Here is a 16,043-nt window from a genome sequence, read left to right as displayed (position 1 = left end):
TAAAACTGCAATTGGAGTGGCAACATGACACTAGCTTGGGCGTCAGCATAGACTTAACCAAAGCGAAGAAAGAAATCAGTGTGAGAATGGAGAAACAGAGATTTCAGCTTTCGCAGTACTAAAGCTTTTAAAAGGAAGCAATGAATTTACTAGAAAATAATTCACTTTTGTGTAGGCCATCTTGAAGTATGAATGATGCAGCTGGGAGTAAAGTGTTTTCCCTCCAAAAGCACAGTGCTGTTACTGTTTGGTGAAAAAAAAAAATCACTTAAAAAACTGTGCTCTATGTGGCACATTTTGCACTGTGCAAAGGAATTTAATTTTACAAGGATCAACCAAGTTTGTTATCTGCCAGACTCGTTCTGCACAAACAGCAGTACACAGTCAAAAGTACTACGCCAACTACAGTCCGCCCTGCAGGAAACAGAGTAGTCACAAGCAATCATCTGTTGAAGTAGACTATTCAACGCCTCCTCTGGCTAAATATTGTTGATTATGCAACCAGTTAACAAAACAGACCTACATTGACTACTGCTGCCCTCCTCTACCCTGCTAATCCTTCTGAACAACTCCAAGTTAAATGTCAGTAATTGTTAGGGGCATTTGGGTTTGTCGTTCTCCTGTTATGAAATGGAAGGCAAATTTAGAGATCACATCATGTACAGTTAAAGACTGCACTCTACCTGCAAATATTCCTGGGCAAGATACAATTATTTGAGATGGTGACTTTTCAAGTGTTTTTCCCTTTATGGTCTTGGGTTTCCACAAGATTTTGCCCATCACATTTGCATGGCTCTGTCCGCGGGGGCGTGGCCTCTGAGGGGGAAACTGAGTGGTCTTCTTTTCCATTTTAGACAGTCTCTCCAGCATGACTGGTTTCCATTTCAGTTCTGAGTTGTAAGTGCACGGAAGATCATGACGCCTACAAGGGATCAGCAGATAATGCCACAGAGGAGGCGGGAAATACTTGCAGAATGAGTGGGCGGGTTGTTGGAGAAGTGCTGCACTCCTTCCACCATTTGCAATCAACCTTTACTTGTTTCTAAAGGAATGCGCGGTTCCTTTGCATGAATGCTATGTCTTTTACCCAGGGTACGCGAATCAAGAACCAAAGGACAAAGCTTTAAGGTAAGAGGGGCAAGATTTATTAGGAACCTGGAAGGAAATCTTTTCACTAAGAGGGTGGTGGATATATGGAATGATCTGCCAGAGGAGGCAATTGAGGCAGTTTCTATAACACCATTTAAAAGGCACTTGAACAGGTACGTTTTGAGGGATATGGACCAAATGTGGGCAAATGGGACTTGAACAGATGGGGCATTTTGGATGGCATGGATGAGCTGGGCCAAAAAGCCTGTTTCCATGCTGTACCACTCTTTGACTCTCATTTCCTTTCCCAAAGCTCTTCCCACGTTGATAGGCCATGACCTTGGGGTTCCTTTGTATAGGTGAGCATATTACATTTTTCAGGAAGACCTTCAAAACATTATTCAAGCATTCTGGGTTATTTTATAGTTGCTAATGACACAGCTAGATGACGATGTGGGCAATTGGGGGGGGGGGGGGGGGGGGGGGGAGGAGAAAGGCTCTAGAGGAATACAGACAGGATAAGCGAATGGGCAAAACCGTGCAGATGGTCCAAACATGGAAAAATGGGAGGCCATCTTTAATAGAAAAAGTGTAAAAGCAGATTTTTTTTAACAGATGAATGATTGAAAGCTGTGGTATCCAGAGGAAACCAAGTAACCTTTTACAGGAATCACTGAAAATGAATAAGCAGCCTCACTAAACAATTTGGAAGACAAGCGGTTTGTTGGCTGCCTTTACAGCTAGAGGATTTGAGTACATGAGAATTATTTAGCACAGACACCGACCTTTTAGTCCACTATGCCCATGCCAATCATCATCCATCGCCAAGTCAATATTCCTGCATTTGGTCAGCATCTTTTAACTATGGCTTTCCAGTGCCCATCTAGATTATTCTTAAATGAGAGCATCTGCCTCCACTAACTACTCAGACAATGCATTTCAGATTCCAGCCACCTTTTCAGTAAAAAAAGGTCTTCCTTTAATTCCCTCTAAACATCTTGTACTCATGATTTTGACACCACTGCTATGGAGAAACATTTCCTGCTATCCACCCAATCTAATTTGGTGTACCTCTCAGAGAACCCTCCTTAGCTTGTATGCTCCAAGGAAGTCAGTCTATCCAGTCTCACATAACTTAAATACTCCATCATGACCAATATTGCGGTGAATTTCCTCTACATTCTCTCCAGTTTAATCACGTCCTCCCCAGCAGCAGTGACCCAAACCACACAGAGTACTCCAGCTGCGGCCTAACCAATGGTTAATAAAGTTGTACTATAACATGGAACATAGAACCATGCAGCACAGGAACAGGCCATTTAGTCTGTGCCGAACATGATGCCAAGCCCAACCCCGACTGTCCACCATTTCCATGCCTCTCATAATTTACTTCAATCGGGTTTCCCCGCAACCCTCAGCATGCCAGAGAAAACAATCCAAGTCTAGCCAACCTCTCCTGATAGCAAATCCAGGCAGCTTGATTCCATTTATAGGGGGTCTTTAGTTATGTGGATAGATTTGAGAAGTCCACAACCCCAGAAATCTTGGTGTCATCTGCAAATTTACTAACCAATTCGTCTACATTTATGTCCAGGATATATACATACAGTATATAATATATCAAATAAGAGAGGTCCCAACACAGATCTTTGCAGAGCTCCACTGATCTTCAACCTCAATATTGTCCTTCCAACACCACTCGCTGTCTTCTATCTGTAAGCCAGTCCTGAATCCATTTGACCAAGTGATTGCTAATCCTAGGCATCTTAATCTTCTGGATCGGCCTACCATGAGAGACTTTATCAAATGCCTTCCTAAAATCCATGTAGACAACATCCACCACCCTAACCTATTTGATCACCTTTATCACCTTCTTGCTTTAAAATGTTATGCTGTATCAATTAAAGGTAAACATTTAAATGATTTTCTCAGCCCTGAAGGTGCATTACAAGTAGATAAGATAATCTTTCAATGTATGCCATGGTCACCTTGGTTACTCCATTAGACTTCACCATTCATTGTGTATGTCCGACCTTCATTAGTGCTGCCAAAGTGCACTTACCAGTTCCATATATCATTGCTCTGGCCGTCTTATCAAACGATCAATATCAACCTGTAGCCTACAACTATCCTCACCATTAACAACACCACAATTATTTACGTCATCTGTCATTTTACCAGTTACAGCCCCTACATTCAGATCCAACATGTCATTACGTATAACACACTATTAGTGTCCCAGCCACGAACCCTGTGGTACACCATAGTTATATTTCCAATTACAAAAACATTCCTCCACCATGATCCTCTGCCTCCTATTACCAAGACAATTTTTGATCCAATTTGCCAACTGACAATTACCGTGGCAGACTTAAGATCAGCCATCCTGAGAATTAATCCGCAGAAAACCACTGGTCTGGATGGAGACCCTGGCCAGGAGCAGTGCGGATCAGCTGGCAGAGGTATTCACAGTAATCTTTAGTCTCTCACTACTCTATTCTGAAGTCCCCACTTGCTTCAAGACCACTATCTTCCCAGTGGCAAAGAGAAGTAATTTGGTATAGCTTAATGACTACCGCCCAGTGGCCCTGACATCCACCAACATGAAGTGCTTCGAGACCGGTGATGGTCTCCCAGCCAGCCCTGATCCAAAGTTTATTTACCATCATAGGTAGACACAAAATGCTGGAGTAACTCAGCGGGACAGGCAGCATCTCTGGAGAGAAGGAATGGGTGACGTTTCGGATCGAGACCGTCAGTCTGAAGAAGGGTCTCGACCCGAAACATCACCCATTCCTTCTCTCCAGAGATGTTGCCTGTCTCACAGAGTTACTCCAGCATTTTGTGTCGACCTTTGATTTAAACCAGCATCTGCAGTTCTTTCCTACACATAACAAGTCCACAGCAGATACCATCTCCTGGGCCCTAAACACATCTTTGAAACACCTCCCCAATAAGGATCCCTACGTTAGACTCCTATTTATCGACAAAAGCTCCGCCTTCAACACCATAATTCCATCCAAACTCATCTCCAAACTCCTGCACCTAGGAATCAACTCCCCCCTCTGCCAATGGATCCTCAACTTTTTGGCCAACAGACCACAATCAGCAAGGATAGGTGACAATACCTCCACCACAATAATCTTCAACATTGATGACCCCATAAGGATGTGTTCTCAGTCCCCTATTATATGCCCTGTACACTCACAACTAAATTCTGCTTGAACACCATCTACAAGTTTGCAGATGACACCTCTGTGGTGGGCTGAATCACGAACAATGACGAGAAGGACAATAGACAATAGACAATAGGTGCAGGAGTAGGCCATTCGGCCCTTCGAGCCAGCACCACCATTCAATGTGATCATAGCTGATCATCCCCAATCAGTACCCCGTTCCTAGTAGACAATAGACAATAAGTACAGAATGGATATAGAGAACTTAGTGACATGGTGTCAGGCCAATTACCATTCCCTCAATGTCAACAAGCCAAAAGAGCGAATTATCAACTTTGGGAAGCAGGGCCCAATCAACATCAATGGTGCCAAAGTGGAAATGGTTGAGAGCTTCAGGTTTCATAACATTAATGTATTAAAAAAGATATGTTAATATATTAAAAAAGATTAACCACATGGATGTGATAGCCAAGAAACATCAATGCCTCTACATCCTGAGCAATGGAGGGATTTCACATGTCTCCAATGACTCTTACAAACCTCGACAAATGCACCATCAGAAGCATACTGTCGGGTTGCATCACAGCTTGATTTGAGAACAACTTGATTTGAGACCAGATTTCCTGCCATTGATTCCATCTGTACTTCATGCTGGCTCAGAAAAGCAGCCAACATACTCAAAGACTCGTCCCACCTGGTTATTCCTTCTTCTCCCTGCTCCCATCCGGCAGAAGGTACAGAAGCTTGAAAGCATGCACCACCAGACCTAGGAATAGCTTCTTAACAGGCTTCTAAATGGTCTTTCTATAAGCTAAGGTACTGTCTAATTCACCTCTACCCCAGTGTAGACACTGGACTTTCTCTATGGAACTGATGCACTACAACGCTGAGAACTGTATTCTGTACCCCGTATCTCCCCCTTTGCTCTATCTATTAGACTGAATTTAACAATTGCATTCATGTATGGTATATCTGATCAGTTTGGATGGCAAGCAAAGAAAGCTTTTCATTATACCTCAGTACATGTGACAATAATAAATCTAAACCTACACTAAACTTGCCTTAGATTCCATGGACTCAAATATTTTGGACAGTTATCTACATGGGATCTAGTGAATGGACTTATTCAAGTCACTGTAGGCTACATGGACTACACTCTCCTCATTAACACATTTTGTTACCTCTTCAAATAATGTAATTACATTTGTCAATGGCTACCTTCCCCCTAGCAAGCCATCTTGTTACTTCTTCAAATTATCTTTGATTAATCCCTGCTTTATAAGTATAAATTAATCCTCTCTGCCTCGGAAGTTTATCCAATGACTTCCTTATCACTGACATTAGACATCAGTGTCCTGCAATTACTTAGCATATTCCCGCTGTACTTCAATAAGGGTGCAACATTTGATGTAGATAAACACAAAATGCTGGAGTAACTCAGCATTTATTCTCGACCCAAAATGTCACCCATTCCTTCTATCCAGAGACGTTGACTGTCCTGCTGAGGTACTCCAGCAATTTGTGTCTATCTTTGGTGTAAACCAGCATCTGTAGTTCGTTCCTGCATGCAACATTTGATGCTCTCTGGTCATCTGACATCTCACCTGTGGCCAGCAGAGATTTAATTATCCACCGATTAAAGGGCCTGTCCCACCAGCATGCGATAGCATGTGTCTAGCACGAGTAAACATGGTCGCTTGAGGCGTACGGCCTCGCGGGGCCGGTCCCACTTCGATCGGCGGAGGCGTTTGGAGTTGTGCAGGGCTGGTCCCGACATCGCGCGGGGCTCCAAAAATCTTGCACTGTCCGAAAATCCCGCGCGACAACGGCCTGTCGGCCCGCAGCCGCATTGAGGCCGTACGCAGCCGCATCGAGGCCGTACGCAGTGTCTTGACGTCATACGCAGCATCTTGACGCCGTATGCCTAGCTCGAGGCGTTGCGCGGACGTCACGGCCCGGCATGCCGTTGCGTGATGACGTCCCCGCCCGACGCCGTGCGACGTCCAAATTCAGTCGGTCCGCCTCCTGCCCTGCTGATTGGTGAGTATGATGTCGGGACCAGCCCCGCACAACTCCATACGCCTCCGCGATTCGAATTGGGACAGACCCCGCGAGGCCGTACGCCTCAAGCGACCACGTTTGGTCGCGCTAGACGCATGCAATCGCATGGGGGTGGGACAGGCCCTTAACTCTAATCCACCCTTGCCTCCTATTGTTCAGCCCAGGGGGTTTACCCACCTTTAAGTCTGCTACAACATCTAATGCTTCCTTCATGATACCATATTAGTTTAGTTTAGAGATACAGCATGGAAATAGGCTCTTCTGCCTACCGAGTCCGCGCGACCATCCATCACCCATTCACACTAGTTCTATGTTATCCCACTTTTGCAGTCTCTCCCTATGCACTACGACAAGTTACAGAGAACAATTAACCTACAAACCTGCACGGTTTTGAAAAGTGTGAGGAAAGCGGAGCACCCTATGCGGTCACAGGAAGAACTTGCAAACTCCACACAAATAGCACCCAAGGTCTGGATGGAACATGGATATCTGCCGCTGTGAGGCAGCAGTTCTACCAGCCGCGGCCACTGTCTTTCTCCATTGTGAATAAAGATGGGAAGTATTCATTTAAAATCTCACCAACACCCTCTGGTTCCATGCACCGATTGCTTTTTTTCTGTTATACTCTTTCTATTATACCAAACCTATTGCTTCCAGTGATCTCCCCGCCACAGCCTCCAACCTTATAGCTCCCAAACCCCATTTCGATCACCTTCCCAAAATATACAAGCAGAACGATCCTGGCAGACACGTTGTTTCTACCTGCTCCAGCCCATAAATCTTCTCCACATCGGGAAGGCATCTGGACCCTCCCATTCTTCCTTGAAGAGAGACCAAATCAGTTCCCCTCAACAATGACTCTCCTCTACCTTGCGGAGCTTGTCCCCACCCTTATCAACTTCTCTTTAGACCCCTCTCGCTTTCATCGTCAAAGGTGTAGCCATTGGCACTCACGTTGGCCTCAGTATGCCTATCTGTTTTTTGGTTATGTATTACTAGCTTCCACCGTACCCTCAAATTCACTTGGACACCAGAGGTACCTCTGACACCTCTCTCCCCATTCGTGATCTCTCCGTTTACAGGGGACAGACTAATCAATGACATCTGCTACAAACCCATTGAATCTCACAACTATCTTGACTTCCTCCTACCCTGCCTCGTTTAAGGATGCTATCCCTCACCTTCAATTTCCCCATCTTAGTTTAGTTTAGTTTAGTTTAGAGATACAGCATGGAAACAGGCCCTTTGGCCCATCGAGCCCACACCGACCAGCGATCCCCGCACATTAACACTACCCTACAGACACGAGGGACAAATATTACACTTATACCAAGCCAATTAACCTGCAAACCTGTATGTCTTTGGAGTGCGGGAGGAAACTGAATATTTCGGAGAAAACCCACGCAGGGGGAGCGTACAAAGTCCGTACAGACAAGCACCCGTAGACAGGATCTAACCCGGGTCTCTGGCGCTGTAAGGCAGTAGCTCTACTGCTACACCACCGTGCGGCCCTACTACATCTGCTCCCAAGATGAGGCTTTCCACTCCAGGTCATCTGAAAAATATATTTTCCTCAATAAACATTGCTGTTGTGGATGGAGTCCTCACTTGTGTCTCCTTTGTGACCTGCAGTTCTGTCCCCCTCCCTCCAGATGGAACATGGGTAGAGTTCCCCTAGTCTTCACCTTTCATCCACGAGCTTCCACATCCAACACATCATTCTCTGACATTTTGACCACCAACGTGATCCCATCACTGCTCACATCTTTCCAATCCTCTTCCCCACCCCACTTTCCGCAGGGACTACTTATTCTTCAACTTCTTGGTTCACATCCCTTCCCACCTACCTCGCCTCCTCCCCGGGCACCTCCTCCTGCAAATGCAGGAAATCCTGAAGAAGGATCTCGACCCGAAACATCACCTATTCCTTCCCTCCAGAAATGCTGCCAATCCCGCTGAGTTACTCCAGCTTTTTGCCTCTATCTTTGGTTTAAACCAACGTCTGCCGTTCCTTCTTACACAAGAAATATAACACCTGTCTCTACACCTCCTCTCTCACTTCTATCCACGGATGCCAGCAGCCCTTCCAGGTGAGACAGAGGTTCACATGTACGTCTTCCAACCTGGTCTATTGCACTCAGCTCCTAATGTGGCCTCCTTTACATCGGTGAGACAAGGTGCCGATTACTTGCAATCAATTGTTACCATTTTAACGCTTGTTCCCATTCCCATCCTGACCTTTCCGTCCTGAGCCTTCTCCGTTGCCAGAGTGAAACCACGTGCAAACTGGAAGAACAGCACCTCTTATTTCACTTGGATTGCTTACAACCCAATGGTATGAATGGTATGAACTCCAAATTTGCCAATTTCAAGTATCTCACCCATATCCAGTGTCAGTTGGCTCCTTCTTCACCCCCGGTGCATCCACCTTTCTCCCACTATCTCCCACTACCTTGTCACTCTGCTCTTTTCCCCTTCTCCGTACATTCATTTCCCTTTCCCCACTCCCATATTTCCAAGGCAAATGGAGTTTAATTCAAATAAGTGTGAGGTTTTGCATTTTGGGAAGTCAAACCAGGGCAGGACCTTCACGGTGAAGGGTAGACACCTGGAGACTGCTGTAGAGCAAAGGCATGTAGGAGCACCAGTAGGAAGGAACTGCAGATGCTGGTTTAAACTGAAAATAGACACAAAATGCTGGAGTAACTCAGCCTGAAAAAGGGTCTCAACCGGAAATGTCACCCATTCCTTCTATCCGGAGATGCTGCCTGTCCCACTGAGTTACTCCAGCATGTTGTGTCTATCTATGGAGTACAAGTACATGATTCCCCAAAAGTGATGTCGCAGGTCGATTGGGTGGTGAAGAAGGTTTTTGACATATTGGCTTTCATTTGTCAGGAAACTGAGTACAGAAGTTGGGACGTTATGCTACAAATGTACAAGATGTTGGTGAAGTTGCACCAAGAGTGCTGTGTCCAGTTTTAGCACCCTGCTCCAGAATAGCTGCCATTAAACTGAAAAAAGTCCAGAGAAGATTTAGGAGAATGTTGCCAGAACTTGATGGTCTGAACTATAAGATGAGGTTGGCCAGGCTCGAACTATTCCTTGGATTGTACAAGGCTGAGTGGTGATATTATAGAGCTGTATAAAAACATGAGGGGAATAGATAGGATGAATGCAAAGAACATCAAAGAGGAGGATGACAACTTTGGTGCCTTCCCTCACAGTGGGAAACGTTGATTCCGCTGAGTGGGGATATTTATGTTAAAGACTATCGTGTTCTGTGTTCTTTATTTTATTTGTATGGCTGTATGGTGACCCCAAATGTCACTGTACCAATTGGTGCATGTGACAATGAATGTCTTGAATCTTGAATTTTTCAGGGTAAGATAATAAAAACCTAGAGGGCATAGGTTTAAGGTGTAGAGAGGGAAAATGTAATAGGAACCTGAGGGGCAACATTTCCACACAGTGGGTGTATGGAACGAGCTGCCAGAGGAGATAGTTGAGGCAGATACAATAATAACTTTTAAAAGAAACTTGGACAAATGTATGGATAGGAAAGGTTTAGAGGTTTATGGGCCAAGTGTGGGCGAGCGGGACATCTTGGTCGGCATGGATGAGTTGTGCCAAAGAACCTGTTTATGTGTTGTATAACTCTATTTCCCTTTTATCCACCGTCCTTACCCTCAAGCTGTCCCTTACCACCCACGTCTCTCCCTCCAGCTTTACATTCCCTTATCTGGCACCCTTTTGTCTCCTTTTCACCTCTACACTTTGTCACTTATTCCACCCATTGTCCAATCATTCTCCCTCACCTATCCCATCTATCACTTAACAGGCTTTGCCCCTCTCCCACCTCTCTTTTCCAGCATTCTCCCTCTTACTACATCAGTCTGAAAAAGAATCGCAATAGCAAAATGTCACCTGTTCAGTCCCTGCACAACTGCTGCCCATCCACTGACCTGAATGAAATTCTTGCCAGCTGCAACTTTATCAGCACATTAAACGCAACAGTAAAACTAATAAATATACAATAAAGTGTAGTGCGTGGGTCTCAAAAGGAAGCACGAAGTCCAGTGTTTTGAGAGGCACCTTTAATTATGTTCCTCCCGGTTGTAGGGAGGTCCAAATGAGAGAAAGATGGCACCCAAACCCCTGCCTTTAAACCCTCTGGTTAAGGACCGCCTCCGGACTGAACCACTCCCGGGCCGAGGGGTTCGACAGTATGATGGCGCGACCCTTGGGAGCCACCACAGGACCCCCCCCCCCCTCCAGAACCCGAGGCACGAAACGCACCAGCGGGCGCACGACCCGGCCGGCCCGCGTGCGGAAGTCAGCAGATTGAGGGGCTGGCGGAGGCATAGGTGCAGGGACAGGTCGAGGGAATGGTCGAGGGACCGGCGGGAGGACAGGTGGAGTAACAGGTGGAGGGAGCCGTGAAGGGGGGCGCCCTCGTGGCCGAGGTTGGGCAACCAGCACCGGCTGGTCAATATCCAGGTGCGCCGGCTTCAACCGGTCAATCGACACGGCCTCCAGCTGGCCCCCCATGTCCAGCACAAAAGTCGTCTGCCCATGTTCCAGCACCCGGAACGGGCCCTCGTACGGCCTCTGGAGTGGCGTCCGGTGGGCATCACGGCGCAGGAAAACGTATGGGCAGTCCCTGAGGGCTGATGGCACATGCGGGCGAAATGTCCCATGGCGGGACGTCGGGACGGGTGCGAGCCTGCCAACTCGCTCACGAAGGCGCTTTAGGGTGGATGAGGGCGTTCCCTGCTGCCCCGGCGCCGACGGCACGAACTCCCCGGGCACCGTGAGTGGCGACCCGTACACGAGCTCCGCTGATGATGAGGCCAAGTCCTCTTTGGGAGTAGTCCGGATGCCCAGCATGACCCACGGCAACTCGTCCATCCAGTCCGGGCCGGAGAGTCGCGCCTTCAGCGCTGCCTTTAGCTGCCGGTGGAACCTCTCCACCAGACCGTTAGCTTGCGGGTGGTAAGCCGTGGTGTGGTGTAGCCGCACCCCCAGCAAGCGAGCCATGGCTGACCACAGCTCGGAGGTGAACTGTGGCCCCGATCTGAGGAGATGTGAGCCGGCACCCCGAAGCGAGCAATCCAGTGCGCGGACAACGCACGAGCGCACGTAACCGTTTCGTGGGTCTCAAAAGGAAGCACGAAGTCCAGCGTTTTGAGAGGCACCTTTAATTATGTTCCTCCCGGTTGTAGGGAGGTCCAAACGAGAGAAAGATGGCACCCAAACCCCTGCCTTTAAACCCTCTGGTTAAGGACCGCCTCCGGACTGAACCACTCCCGGGCCGAGGGGTTCGACAGTATGATGGCGCGACCCTTGGGTGCCACCACAAAAGTATCAGTTATTAAGGTAAACCTGACAATGAAATTGCAAGCCCTAAATACCTTGTGCAATCTGAGTAATGCAAAGTGTACAGTAGTTCAGTTCTGAGGTAGGGTTGTGGTTAGGTTCTGCAAGATGGTTCAAGAACCTCTTCACTGATGGCTTTGTTCTGGAAACCAGGGTAATGAATTTCAGGCTACTGCACCTTTTTCCCCCCCGAGGGCAGCAGTAAGCTGAAAAAGTGGTGTGGGTCTTTGATAATGTTAGCTGCCTCCTTGACGCAGCATGTCCTGGAGATCCCTTTGATGGCGGGGAAGTCAATATCCGTGATGGACCAGGAAATATCCACAATTTTCTGCAACGTTCTTGGCTCTTGAGCGTTTGAATGACCAAACCAGGCCACTGTGCAGCCTCTCATTTCCCATTTCCTTAATAACCAGTTTTCCTTAGTGTAGTCTCCATTCTCCTCTACTTTTGTCCATTCGTTTTCTCTTGACCTCCTATTTCCCAGTCAACATTCAACTGTCTTTTGCCTCTCTTTCTGTCCTACCTAGTTTCGGCAGCCAAACTCATCATTCATTCTCCCTCTCTCCCTCCCTTAATGAACTCTTACTAGCCGCTAATATCTCAGATACGGCAAGAAAAAAAAAATCAAGAGGTGACATGTAAAATTATTCCTTTCTTCACACCCGAAGAACCCACCAGCATTAAAGAACAACATATCACTTCCAGACTCAAACGGATATTAAAGCTTACATCTTTTGTTTTCCTTTACCTAGCATTGGTTAAAGGCCATTTACCCACGCTACCTCCCATCTGCTGCACTAAATAACCCTCCAGATCTCTGCTTTGATTTGATCTACTTGCTTTGCTTGCCATTTCTTTCAGTCATTTACAATCAACACAATCTGCACCCAGATGCTACCGTTGTTGCATTACATGACCATTCATCTGCCAACAGTTTGAAATTAATCTCTCAACCATTCTAAGAATAAGCTACAAATTTAGCCAGTTGAGGAGTCAAATGGCCTCAGACCAAATGACAAGATGGTATGAAGCATAGGGTGCAATCCCGATAAATGTGTGTGTGGGGGGGGCGGGCAAATCCTCGTCTGGGAGGTTTATACTAGGTCAAGTAATTCCATTTAAGTTTATTATTTTAATAATTATCTTCCGAATGCAGGACAAGTTAACATTAAATATATTTCTTAATGTCCACCATATTGTCTTTCTACTGCTTTAAAACCAGAATGCAACAGAGATCCTGCATATTCGAAAGCTTAATTTTATTCTAAAGCTTCAATGAATAGTCGTGCCTGCCATCTATCTGCCTTTGATATTTTCAGGCATGGTTAAAAATCATAGATAACGTGCCTTCATTTTTACTATATTTACTGGAGCAAGCAGGTTTCTTTATTAACATCATAGACAAAGATAATTTTGACTATAGAACCTTCAGCCAGCAAAGGATTGAAGATAAAGCAAAAAATAGGGAGGATTCATGTTCTTGATTTGCATTTAGTTTAATTTAGTTTAGCGATACAGGCCCTTCGGCCCACCGAGTCCGCACTGACCAGCGATCCCCGCACATTAACACAAGCCTACACACGCTAGGGACAATTTACACTTTTACCAAGTATACAAACCCAAGCCAATTAACCTACAAACCTATACGTATTTGGAGTGTGGGAGGAAACCGAAGATCTGGGAGAAAAGCCACGGGCACAGGGTGAACGTACAAGCTCCGTACAGACAGTACCCGGAGTCGGGATAGAACCTGGGTCTCCGGCACTGCAAGCGCTGTAAAGCAGCAACACTACCGCTGGGTCACCGTGCCACCCCTCTACCGCCGCGTCAACGTGCCACCCTTATAAGTTCCTACTGTAAAAAGAGTATATTTGGAGGTTGGGCGAGGACAGGATCACATTTTGTCCAAGGTACAAATTATACTGAATGAGTATTTGCTAATGATATGGTCAGTTGTGATTCCGTGGCACATATTTAGAATAATTTCAGATTTTCTGTTTTCTTTACTCTCTCTTCCGAATTGTCCAGCATGGAGTCAGCAGTTCGCTTAAAAAGGTTGGATATAATCTGCAAGTCAGGTAACAATTATGGACAGCAAGACCAAGTTAACATTCAGATTAATGATCATTTGTCAGAGTTCTGAAGAAATGCTATCAACCTGAAACATTAACACTGCTTCATAGATGATGCCTTATTATGAAGACTTTTCAGTTCTAGTTATAGATTTCCAGAAGCTGGAGAATTGGATTTCAGCTGTGGATCAGCTAGGTTCTTATTACTATTGTTATTATTAATTGTTATTATTGTGATTAAAACTTCCTTTGTCCTGATATCGAAATCTATCCTAACTCGTTGACATAATGAAACCAAGAGGTTGACTGTTATTTTTAGGTCTTTACATTGTGAAAAAATGAAGTCAGCACCCGTGCAAAACCCAAAGCTGTTTCTACCTTAGCAAGTGGAGAAAATCTTCCAAAAGGTGTTAAGTACCTCCTTTGCCTTTATTCAGACATTTATTCAAACGTTTAGAATCAGAGCATTTTATTAACCACCCCTGCACAGATTACACTTCCTCCTGAGACTTGATCCATCAACAGCAACAATCTGTTCCATAGAATGATTGTTGGTGCTCGGATGATCAACTTTGAGATGAGCATAGTCTGATATGGCTCAGGAACTCCACTGTGGCCGACCTTCTCCAGCAACACGCTACAACATGACCAGAGTGTAAAAGCCTAGGCAGAATTTACACAGACACTGGGCTATCTACGCTATAAGACCTCCTTCACGACCTCTCTGGTTGGGAACAATGAAATGCAGAGTACTATGTTACAGACTGCCATAATATACACCAATTTATCATATCTGTAAAATTGAGAAGTTCTACATGCTCTGTGCACACGAGCATTTCCATTGCAAGGTGCACGTATAATATAATTGAAACCTCTGTTGATAGCTAGCAGTCAGGCAAAGCAGTACATTTTAAATCTAGACATGTCAACATAACTGTTCTTTTAATAGAGGTTGCCTTTAAATAATCAAAGCCACCATGCAACTTACTTTATAAACATGAAAACGTGCCAGAAACGGAATGGATCTCCTCAGCTTGTCAAAGCGACGCATGACTCTGCTGTGCTGATTCCCTTCTTTTCTCAGTTGTCAAGTTTAACGTAACTCCAGAATTCCAACTTATCCATTCCACTCTCCCTGGAGTAAAAATTCCTCAGCTTCCTCTGACATGGAACTCCGCCGCATTTTCTCAGGGACATAATTCTACATCCCAACATTTTCCTTTTTCTTTAAACTATAAATACAGAACTCGTTTTGCATGCTCACAGTTCGCGGCTCAAGTGATTTTTTTTTTTGCCGATGGAATAAACAGCAGCTTTCTTCAATAACATTCGTCTCAAAGCTGTCAAACGCTATAGTGAGTACTGAATACTGACTGAGTACTGAATGGTAAAACTGTGCTGTTCTGCTATTCAACTGCAACAAAATTTGGACTGAAGCCAGGAGGTCAATATTAACTGGAGGATGGAGAGTTCATTTCCTGTGGGCCCCTCAGCTGATGGTTTAACAAGGCAATTCTCCACGCCTCCTCACATACCGCCAACTAAACCATCCCCCCCCCCCCCCCTCCCTCCACCCCATCACCCTCCAACCAGCGGAGCAGCTCATACGATCAAGCAGCGCTGTGCTCTAATCTGCTTTTAAAGCTGGAAGAGCAACCTGTGTTTTTATCTGACAGCTCACTGAAATCAGTCGGAAATGGAATAAAACTCAGCTGGGAGCTATCCAGTACCCATTCAATTTGAAAAAGGCAACTTTAAAGATGCTAATTGCTCTTTATTCTCTATAGGGCTTACTGTCAAACGTGATTTTAATCAAAATGTTATCGCATTCACATTCCGTTATTCTATTGTAATGTACATTGAGCAGATGGTCTGCAGACAAAGATTTCCTTCATTTTAACAAGATGGGAGAGCTTTGAATGATTTGCGACTTTCTGTTGACCACTTAGACAACAGTGTGAGAAGAGAAAGGAATTGCCGTAAAGCTAGAGCTAGAGCAACAGAGAGAGCAGGCATCAAAAGCCCAAAGCAGCCAGCCTGCCCCTCCGCCCACCATTAAGAACACACAAACAAGGATCTGCTCTGCTACTCCACCAGTGGGCATTGAAGGAGGAAAGTCCCAGAACAGAACAAGAATGAGAGTAGCAGAAATAGAAACAATAGGATCGGGAGAAATACCAGCTTGTTAGCAGAATACAAATTTCAAAGGAAACATAAGATACACACAAAAATCTGGAGTATCTCAGCGGGACAGGCAGCATCTCTG

At 45.6% G+C, this 16,043-nt stretch overlaps 1 protein-coding gene across 9 annotated transcripts in view; it reads right to left on the bottom strand.

The window, feature by feature from the left end:
• Window positions 1-16,043, bottom strand: part of tnk2 (tyrosine kinase non receptor 2) — a 152,536-nt gene that overhangs the window by 115,379 nt on the left and 21,114 nt on the right. For 2 of the 9 annotated variants that reach the window (XM_033032085.1, XM_033032088.1), the window contains exon 1: window positions 14,766-15,278. The exons of 1 other annotated variant lie outside the window; for it this stretch is intronic. In XM_033032085.1, the coding sequence (XP_032887976.1) occupies window positions 14,766-14,828 (63 nt within the window). In that variant the 5' untranslated portion in view covers window positions 14,829-15,278. Of the gene's footprint in view, window positions 1-14,765; window positions 15,280-16,043 lie in introns of those variants that run through there. 6 more of the 9 variants (XM_033032080.1, XM_033032089.1, XM_033032087.1 and 3 more) reach the window with 5 other exon arrangements.

Source organism: Amblyraja radiata, chromosome 13, assembly GCF_010909765.2.
Source record: "Amblyraja radiata isolate CabotCenter1 chromosome 13, sAmbRad1.1.pri, whole genome shotgun sequence".
Classification (NCBI taxonomy): domain Eukaryota; kingdom Metazoa; phylum Chordata; class Chondrichthyes; order Rajiformes; family Rajidae; genus Amblyraja; species Amblyraja radiata.
The sequence above is the reverse complement of the archived record's forward strand: the minus strand, read 5'-3'. Positions and strand labels throughout refer to the sequence as shown.